The following is a 9,624-nucleotide window of genomic DNA, read 5'->3' as shown; positions in this document are numbered from 1 at the left end:
GGCTTGGAAGAAGATATTTCAAAGTGATTACACCCAAGGAAGAAAAAAATGAAACCTTCAATCATTATTAAGACATTCAGAGAGAGACTGTGGCTTTCGAATGAGCCTACAAGCAACTATTTTGAGCAAGAATTGCAAATTTTATGAGCATTTGTAGAATTCAAATTGTCCTCTCAAATCTCAGGAACTGAATTTCAGGATCTGTTACAGATGTGTATCTGATGAATATGGGGGTTTTTTGTTAGTACATTCAACAATATGCCCTCTAGAAATACACAAAGATACTTAGCTTGAAGCTCTCAACACCAGGAACAATATCCATATTTTTTTGTATTTTTTGCCCTCCTCCTAACCGCCCAATATTTTTGTATGTCAATATTTGTGTTTTCTGCCCAGAAAACATTATATTCTTTGTAGTGTTTGTCACTTTGAGACGTTGTACACAGCATATTCCATGTCTTAAGTGTGTGATCAACGTCGAGCTTCACATGGTTTCAGTGAGGCACGAGACCATCTACACAGCCAATCCTCCGGGTCAAAGCAGCTCTTTGCTTTGTTTTGGGTTCTCTTCTTTTAATAGTGAAGGAATAGAAAGGTGCTTTTGTGGTCCTTTTTCTTACCTCACTATTTGAGATTGTTCCGTTGGTCTGGTCTCCAAATTCAACCTATTTTCTCTTTTTAAATTGTTCTAAAGTGCCAATCAGTCTGAATCTTCAACTGTTGGATGACTTTGGGAATTGGGATGATTGCTAAAAGTTATGGGTTTGAGAATTTTGTGTGCGGTGAAACTTTTGTGAAAGGTCTAGGAAGGGAATAACATGTAGGGTATAAATCATGATGTTCTATGTTGGGGTGTTTCTTGTTTCTGCAATCCATGCTCAATTGTAATCCTGTTGAAATCAACTCGTGGTGGTTAATTTATATCCTCATCATTTAAAACAACTTTTTTTGATTTCTGGAGCTTATACATATCCCTTTTCCATCTTGAAATCTAGATATAAGAATTATTTTAGATAAATTATTGTATGTTGAGGAATTTGATAGATCTTTTGAATTCTTTTAGCTAGGGCTGACTAAGGGTTTGAATTGTTCCCCTAGTACTTTTAAACATGCCCTTACCTGTCAAACAACCTAATTGGTCTCCGAAAACTGGTCTGAACCTCACCAAGTCGTTACCCGGCCTTGTGAGGAGTTCCATAGTTTTTTTACTGGTGTTGTGGATATCAGCTGATGCCTTCAGCTAGTCTGGTGATTTTGGGGCGCAGCCAGTCACCTCGATGTTGAGTCACACTGCCTCGCCCAACCAAGGCGGTGCTAGTCTGGCCAACACTACGAACTCTGGCTCCCTAGCAAGTGCACATCATAGGCCAACTAGCCCAGTAAGTCTCTCTGTTTTTTACTGTATTGATGGCTGCTTCTTTCACCTTTTCTAACATGTTTCTAATCTAGATCCGTGCCCAGCTTCTCAGTGGGGCCAGTGTGCCTTGGTCTCCTCCGCCTATGATAGGTATTGGTAGACTTGGAAGGCCTCCGCCCTACACCCCCCCTGCTCGATCAGTCAGGTCAGCAACGATGGATGCCAACATACATCAACATCAAATTGGCCGCTTGGCTACACCATACATGAGTTCATCGGTAAGTCTCAAACTTTGGTTAGTTCATCTGGTGGAGTCTACTAATGTGATGGATTTCGAGAAGCCCTCTTTGGCTTCACATCATTCAGCTGGTGGTGATTGTAGGGTGTCTCAAACACCGAAGAACTTCCTTGGTCACACCCAACCAACACTCGCCTTGGTTGTACAATGGAGATGACACCAGGAGCGGTGTGGGCACCTGTTGGACGCACGTAAGTCTTATTTAGACCAATTGTATACATAGAGGTAAGCTGGAATGTCAGTTGACAGATATATTTTTTGTACACTTGGTTTCAGCCATTTGTCCCGCGACGGGCCGTCTCCCTTATACACACATGGCATCTCACATCCAAACTGGCAATCAGGAGCCAACTATGGTAGTATCGTGGACTGGAGAAGTACACGAGTTATCACTGATGACACTTCTGCACTCAGCTTTAACAATGTCTGCCGTGCTGCCCGATCACTCAACTACCTTGACCACTAAAGTGATCCATTGCCTTGGTGTCGAGACGGCCATATCCTGGATCGTGAGCTAGCGGCTTCACAAAATTATGATCTAGATGTGACTTGGCCAGTCAGGCCGGATTCTTCCTCCGGTGAGGATGAGTGCTTGCGTAATCTTTTGGATTTGGAAGATGACTCCATCAAGGCCGGTCCATCAGGTGAGGCTATAGAACTGTTGTATCTTGCTTTTTTTATGACATACTGACTTTGTTTGCCAAGCTCAACGCTTACGCTCAGCTTGCATGCCATTCACAAACAAAACCACTGTACATCCAACCCCAGCAGTGATGTCAAGTAACACCTTGATTCAAAAGGACTCACCAGTGACACACCGCGGCAATGTGTCTGAGAAATCTTGCACTTGCCCTCAATTGAATCCAACGTGTCAGCTGAAGTCTCCAAAAGTGTTACTTTTGTAGTACTTTAGACTGAATAAGACTCACGAATTGCGTTTTTAGAAGAGTGGGTGGGCTTTGTTATAACAGAGTCGACAATCTTTCTTGAAGTAAATTCGAGCCCGAAGTCAGTTTTCTATCTTATCTTGGAAGAGAACTGAGAATTGAAAGGTACTCACGAGTTAGTTGAACTATACTCAAGGTCTTCTACGAATGGGTACAAGTACTCCTATTCCAGGGCAGGTCGTAAGATCCACTTCTTATCCAAATAGCAAAGCCTAGCTTTGATTATTTGAGCACAAAGATTTGAGACCTATGTTAGACACGTAATAATTGAGATTGTAACAAGCAGTTGATCTTGAATAGCTATTCGGAACAATAGTCTTTGTATGGATAGTGAAACGATAACAATTTTGAAAACACAACGAGCTAAGTAAGTAGAGTCTTATTGACGATGAATGAAATAAGAATTCTGTTTAGGAAGTAATCGGTTGGGGTTTGGTTGATTGTTATAGAGTGAATGTATCTAAAGAAAAGTTTTGTAATGTAAAGTATAAGATGCCGAAAGATATCTATTCCTCGAATGAGTCGATATTTATATGAGTCATTTGTCTATAAGGCATTTCCGCTTTGCCTGGTTTGAACCTATTGTCAAGGGTTTTGATTGTGCCTTGCTTGGATGGCTTGATTGTGGTAAAACTCATACCAGGTCGGGGTCTGAATTAGATCCTGACTAGTTTACATATTTTTATACAACTGATGTTTGGTTACGTTTCATTATTCATATGGGCTATTACTAAACCCTGGACATTCTATTATTCACTCTTGAAACTTGAGTGTGAGGTGTGAGGGTTCTCGTAGCCTATGTGTAAGCTACGAGAATTGTTTTTCTTTTATTTTTTTCTAAGGGTTGGTGGTATCTAGTCTTCCTAAGGAGTACGTGATTTACTCTCTAGGTTGACACAATGCATGATGTTGATCAAGAGTCTGAGGTGGATGAGCTTGACAAAGGTATGTGTCACCTCTCCTCATAGAGGATATCACTGAAACGCTCTCCATCATCCCCTACCTGTCTGAGCACATCTGAACTGGTTAACTTTCATTGATAATTTGATTCAATCGTCAGATGAACCACAAATTCCACAAATGAGTCCTTCGACAGCTTCAAAGGCAATTCAACCTCATGTAAAACATGGGAAATCCCCACCCAAAAGAAAAAAACCCACCAAAGACTGTGATTTGGTGTCCACTGGCTCTAACCGTTGGCACTGGGATGATCCGGGGGAGCTGGACTTAATCTAGCTTACCCACCTAATCGAATTCCAACCGTTTTCTGTTTATAAAGAACAGACCGAGCGGTTTCATAAATGTACTCTTCATCTAAAGGCAAGTTGATTCACAATGATTTTGTTTTGATTAGCTCTATCTCTCAATTTTGACTGATCTGGTCTTGGTATATACAGGAGCATCCTGACACACGCGATAGATTTCGCACGATGAACGATTCTAAAACCACTACGATTGTGAAAAATTGATTCAATTGACTCAAGGTTTGGGTCAGACAGGCAGCAAGTGGAATCAACAAGGATGATGGTCCATTGCGTAAACTCATCAAGGAATTTCAGACTGAAGAAGAGGTAAGTCCTTCACTTCCTTTTCTCTACTGATTGTCTGATTTAACCATTGAAACTTCTCCTTACGTAGGAGATGATAACTGCTGTTAAAGCAGCTGCGGCCGCTGGCCTGGCTCGAGCAAATGACCTTCGTGACTCACGTGCCGCTAGAACCAATTTGGCACCACTTCCTTCCCGACAAGACCTCAACGGAGAGGAATCGGACGGATCCGAAGGTGACAAAGGTGCTCGTAGACCTCCTACCTCCCTTAGGGCCTTACGCGAGGGTTTGAGTCAGAAACTCCAAAGCAATGACGGCATGACTCATATGGTTAATGTAACACTCAAAAGTAGTCAAGCGGCTGAAAAGGCAAATGAACTTACCTTGATAGCTCTCGAACGCCATCAGCAACAGACTACAGTTACAAATTCCCAGCGCGAGAGAGAGTTGGGTCAGAGTCAAGCTTGCCTTGACCTTGACTCTGAGACTGCGCGCAAGACTCTTGCCTTGCGACGTGAAGAGTTGGCTGCCGCGCGCAAACGTAAGGACAAGAAAGATGTTCAAATTGAAGATCTCAAGTCATCAATGGGAAATGTTCAAGGGACCCTTAACGATATGGGATTGGTTCTCAAGCTTCTTGCTGAATGCATTCCAGCTTCAAATAGCTCCACCTGATCAATTTTGAAATGTTATGTAATGCCTGATTTGAGTTGTTTTCAATCGATCACCAAACTGACCATCACTGATTGCCTTTTTGACCGATCAAAACTGTGTAGCTTCTCATTGAGGCAAATCAACTCAACTTGTATCAATTATATTTAACACTTATCGCATCTTGAAATCAGTCAACCCACTTATTTCATACTTTATCATTTCTTTTTCAAAACTATTTCTTATCCCTTTGAGTGAATGTATCCCCCACCAATCAATCGATCAATGATAGTTCCAACATGTTATCTTTCTGTATCACTTTGATTCAATTGGCCCCACTCTAGACTATTTTGTTATTACACAATGACAATCTAATCCTTTTCAAAAAGTACGGTATCTGAAGTTGACCATCAATCAACTTTCATGTGTTTGAGTAAACATTTGGACCAAAGCTCAGTGACAGCAGTGCTCATAATCTCACCTAAAAGTACATGATGCTTGTCCATAACATGAGCACCTATCCTGATTCCACAAGACACTTTGTTCAGTTTGATCATGTTGTCATGTATTAAATATGTATTATTGTTGTCTTTGAAAGGAAAAAGACAATTTGCTAAAGTATGACTGCATATATAAGATCATTCTGAAACTAAACGAGACAAGTGGACATGAAATAATGGACATCATCGATTGCATATCTTGCTGCAAGAATGAAATGAAAGAGACTATATCAAAAAAGGCAATACTATAAAGTGAAATAAGAGACGATATCAAAGCATTGGCAAAAAATCAAATCACCGAGACAATATAGAAAAAGAATCAGGTTGAGGTAAGACAAGTAAACACAGAAAGAACAAGATAAAAATATCTAAAAAACTAATATGATGATGTTGTCACACACCATGCAATTGAACTTATAATGAACACTGAAGAGATACAAAATTAAATTACCCATAACTCTTGCACGAGTTGAAGTAGCAGGAGAAAGAGGAAAACTGGGATTTGAAGTAAACAAAGTAATTTTGAATCGATGATTTGATTCAAGAAATTCAATCAATTTAAATTTGAATTTGAATTTAAATTTAATTCGATGGCAAATTGACTTTCTTCTTGACTTTCATTCTTCATGGAGATTTCTTTATATTGATCTTGATCTTGATGATTACAAAGATGAATCTGAGTTTGATAATGAATCTGAGTTTGATAAGTTATCTAAGTCAGACCAGCTTCAAATTGAGATCGGTTGATAAATCTGAGTTCGATAAGTTATGTAGGTCAGACCAGCTTCAAATTGAGATCGATGAGGTTTCTGTAAGACCAATAAGGACCAGGCGCAGAATCCCAGGTCTTCGTAGTACCAAACGCTTTCGTTTTCCACGTTTGATCACATACGAGTCTCAGATTGGGGTGATTTTTCAATCTGAGACGCCATTCGTGCTGGGATTAGCGATTCAGTAGGCTTCTGGAAGTCGTGCCTCAGATAGTTTCAGTGAGGCACGTCTTCTACCGCCCACGAATGATGAGGCTAAGATGGTGCTCTTTGCCTCACCCCAGATTGGTAGCATTGGGTAGTAAGGAAATAAAAAGTTCTACTTTCATGATCTTTTTATTTCCCTACTAAATCAGATTTTTGACGTCTAAAACGCGATTGGATGTCCTTTCGTAAGTGGTTTATCTTGCACTCTCTTGCAGTTCCGTACTTTTTGCCTCGTCTAGTTAACCTTCGTGAGCTTCACTCGCAGCATACACGTATGGCTTTTGAAAGACCCTTTCTGTGAAAGGTCGTGCATATATGATATATATGCTGGTGTGCATATATCCCGCCGAAGTTCCGATATCCTCAGTCACAAGATCCTTGAAGTTCGTATCTGCGTGGTTGGTTTCTTTCGTTTTGTTCAGGCGGTGGTTTTGTAGTCATTTTCGCAGCTGACCTCCTTCGTCGTAGCTACCTATAATTTTCTAAACTTTTTTAATCCATATTCGCGTCAGTGTTTTTGATCCTCTTGAATAAGATATTTCGGTGTGATTCGGCTCGCTTACATGGTTTCTTCTAGCTAGCAAGGAAAATCATATATACACTCAAGTAAGTTCCTACCCTCCATGCCCTCGTGTCAAAGTACTAGGGAAAACTAATGGTTTGACCTTTGGTCCCCTTCAGTTAAATATGTCGCTACCGAACTCGCGAGCTAGCTGGTCACCCATAAGCGGTCTGAACATAACAAACGGGTTGCCTGTCCAGGTAAGTGCGATTGTTTGCTATGGATAATATGACTACTATGGCTTGAACGGTCTTTGCTGTTTGCTACCTACCGCCAGGCCGGTAATGTGGATCCGCGCCCAAGGACCAATTCAACACCGTGGCCACATGTCCCCACCCCCAATGTCGAATTACAAGGCCGGCCTGCCGGTGCCCTTGGAAACACCGTGGCGTTCGGTTCCATTGAGTTTGAGCGTAATGAAAATCGGGCTTTCTCCCCTGTGAGTATTTGGTTACGATTCGCATCAAAAGCAAATAACCTGTGTCAACGTTTGCTAACAAAGTTTTGGCCTCTTTGAACAGAGTCAACGGAGCCCGGTGGCGGCATCGACTGTCTCGCCGGCCCAAGAGGCAGATGGGGCTGCGACACGCCATGTCCCTCAGGTTCTACCGTCGGTAAGTCAGGTTGCGTAGGATCAGCCAAGCAAATCATGTGGTACGGGCAGCTTATGTCTCTTGCGTTTCCGGCCTTGCAGTGGCCACAACCATCCAGCGCAGGTCACATCGATGGGTTGCCTACCGCCAAGACGGCACCACCGAGCTCTACCGAGGCGTTTCTGGCGGCTCCAGGGGCAGTGTGGGTGCCTAGCGGACCCAGGTGAGCCCTGTGGTGACTCCTTCTCGCCACTCGGCGGCAAAGACTAACAGTGACCCACCCGTAGACCTGGCCGGGTTCCTGCGGAGTCGTTCACACACGACTCGTCTCATCCGTTATGGCGGTCCAGGAAGGACTACGCGAATATTGTCGACTGGCGCTCGACAAGAGTCATTTCAGATGACTCTTGTGCGGTCTCTTTCAATAGCGTATGTAATGCTGCAAGGGCCATGAATGGCTTGGATCATCGGTCAGATCCCCTGCCATGGTCACGCGATGGCCTGACGCCTAGGCGTGAGGCGGCTGCTTCAGCGCGCTACAACCTTGATGTGCTTCGCCCATCACGCCCTTCTTCCTCGTCGGGCGAAGACGAGGTCATGCGAGAGCTCTTGGTCGATTCGGAAGGAGAACACCAGGAGCTAGATCCTGGCCCTTCAGGTGCGTTGATGAACGTGAACGAGCTATGGTGTCATGATGAATCTGACTAATTTGACACCATAATTTTGTAGCTGTCCGATTGACCTCTGCTCGAAGAGAGATGGCCGAACCCAAGACTGTGCCTCTGTTATCGACCCAAACCCCCTCTTCCACGTCACCGAAGGCTCAAAAGGGGGTTGAAAACCCCCTTGTTAGGAAGATCTCACCGGTGATACATCCCGGTGAAGACCCCAGTGTTGCACATCCTTGCACTCATCGCTGTGGTTCACCGTCTCGAACAGTCCCCTTACGAACCCCTTGGGTTCGTAAGCCACCTCGAGTGCCTACCCAAGCTCCACCCACCGCTTCGCTAGGTGAGCACCCACCGGTTCACACGGTGACACCGGTCACTCAGGTCACAGGTGCCAAAGTCACGCCTACCGTCCAATATCGACCGTTTGGACGGCTTTTGTCTACGGCCTCAGACTTACCACCCACTGGCCCAGTGGTTAACCGCTCGACTGAGCGCCCAATTTTGGCCCCACGGGACATGAACCGCCCTTTCATTAACTCAACGGAATTCCTTCAGCGTCGTGGTATCCAAGAACCAGTCCATCGCCCTTGCCATGAAAACACGCCAGTGGGTGCAATTCCTGTGATTCAGGCGGCTCATGCCCATGTGCCGACTATACCTGCGCACTCGAATCCTTCGACCGAGTCTTCGAGTAACGCGAATCAGTCGGCTGAGACTTCCAGACCCGGCGTATCTTCTACTCCGGCCAGTATGATTGGACAGGATCAAAATGATGGTCCTTCGGCATGGCCGTTCACCTCCGAATCAGTGTGGCAGGTCAGCGCCACATCATCCATGCCGGAGATCCCCAAGTATACGACTCAGGGTCGCATGCGTTGGGGACCTCCGGGAGGAGCGGACAGGTTCTGGCTCTCGCACTTGGCCAGCTTTAGACCTTTTGCAGTGCAAAAAGAGGTCAACGAGCGTTTCCACCAATGTACCGATTACATCAAGGTACATAGTTTTTTTCCAAAGCCTTCCTTTTATTCCATGTGTGCCGATTCAGTTCACTGACCTGTATTGCATGCAGAAACTGCCTGCAGCCGCCGGATTGTTTGATAATCTATCATCCAACCCCAGGACGACTACGTTACGGAATCGGTACGACTTCCTTTCGAAGACGTGGCTTCCTCAGGCCGAGGCTGCGTCCGCACGCGCCAGTGGCACACAGGAGAAGGATGAAGACCTCCGTGAATTGATTAAGGTTTTTTTGGCTCAAGAACAGGTACGTCTGTGATCTAAGGTGGTATCTCCTATGTTTTATGAAGAGTTCGGCTGACGAGTTCATAAAATCTCATGACGCTTTCAGGACCTGATAGCGACTGTTCAAGAGGCCAAGGCAGCCAAAGAGGCTGCTGCCAAGGCCGTAGCTTGTGCCAACGAACTGCGAGACGAACGTGCCGTCAGGCCTCGGTCAGCACCTCCTCCGGCGCAAATGGACCCGGACGAGGAGGCTACCTCCGACGATCCCGAAGGTGGTC

The 9,624-nt window shown here is 44.5% G+C and overlaps 2 protein-coding genes across 2 annotated transcripts in view; both read left to right on the top strand.

Annotated features, from left to right (window-relative positions):
* MELLADRAFT_113383 (uncharacterized protein) overlaps positions 1–824 on the top strand; it is a gene marked incomplete at both ends in the record, with an annotated part of 2,840 nt that extends 2,016 nt beyond the window's left edge. The window contains one exon of the mRNA XM_007418056.1: positions 807–824. Coding sequence (XP_007418118.1) covers positions 807–824 — 18 coding nt within the window. The remainder of the gene's footprint in view (positions 1–806) is intronic.
* A 453-nt stretch (positions 825–1,277) lies between these two features.
* MELLADRAFT_113382 (uncharacterized protein) lies at positions 1,278–2,121 on the top strand (the record flags this gene model as incomplete). The annotated part of the gene is made up of 4 exons (XM_007418057.1): positions 1,278–1,379; positions 1,450–1,635; positions 1,740–1,846; positions 1,932–2,121. 4 exons carry the CDS (start codon positions 1,278–1,280, stop codon positions 2,119–2,121), a joined length of 585 nt encoding a protein of 194 aa, XP_007418119.1.
* Between the last annotated feature and the right edge of the window lie 7,503 nt (positions 2,122–9,624).

This window comes from Melampsora larici-populina, assembly GCF_000204055.1.
Source record: "Melampsora larici-populina 98AG31 unplaced genomic scaffold MELLAscaffold_83, whole genome shotgun sequence".
NCBI classification, from domain to species: Eukaryota; Fungi; Basidiomycota; class Pucciniomycetes; order Pucciniales; family Melampsoraceae; genus Melampsora; species Melampsora laricis-populina.
Note: the sequence above shows the minus strand (reverse complement) of the source record. Positions and strands in the feature narration are given on the sequence as shown.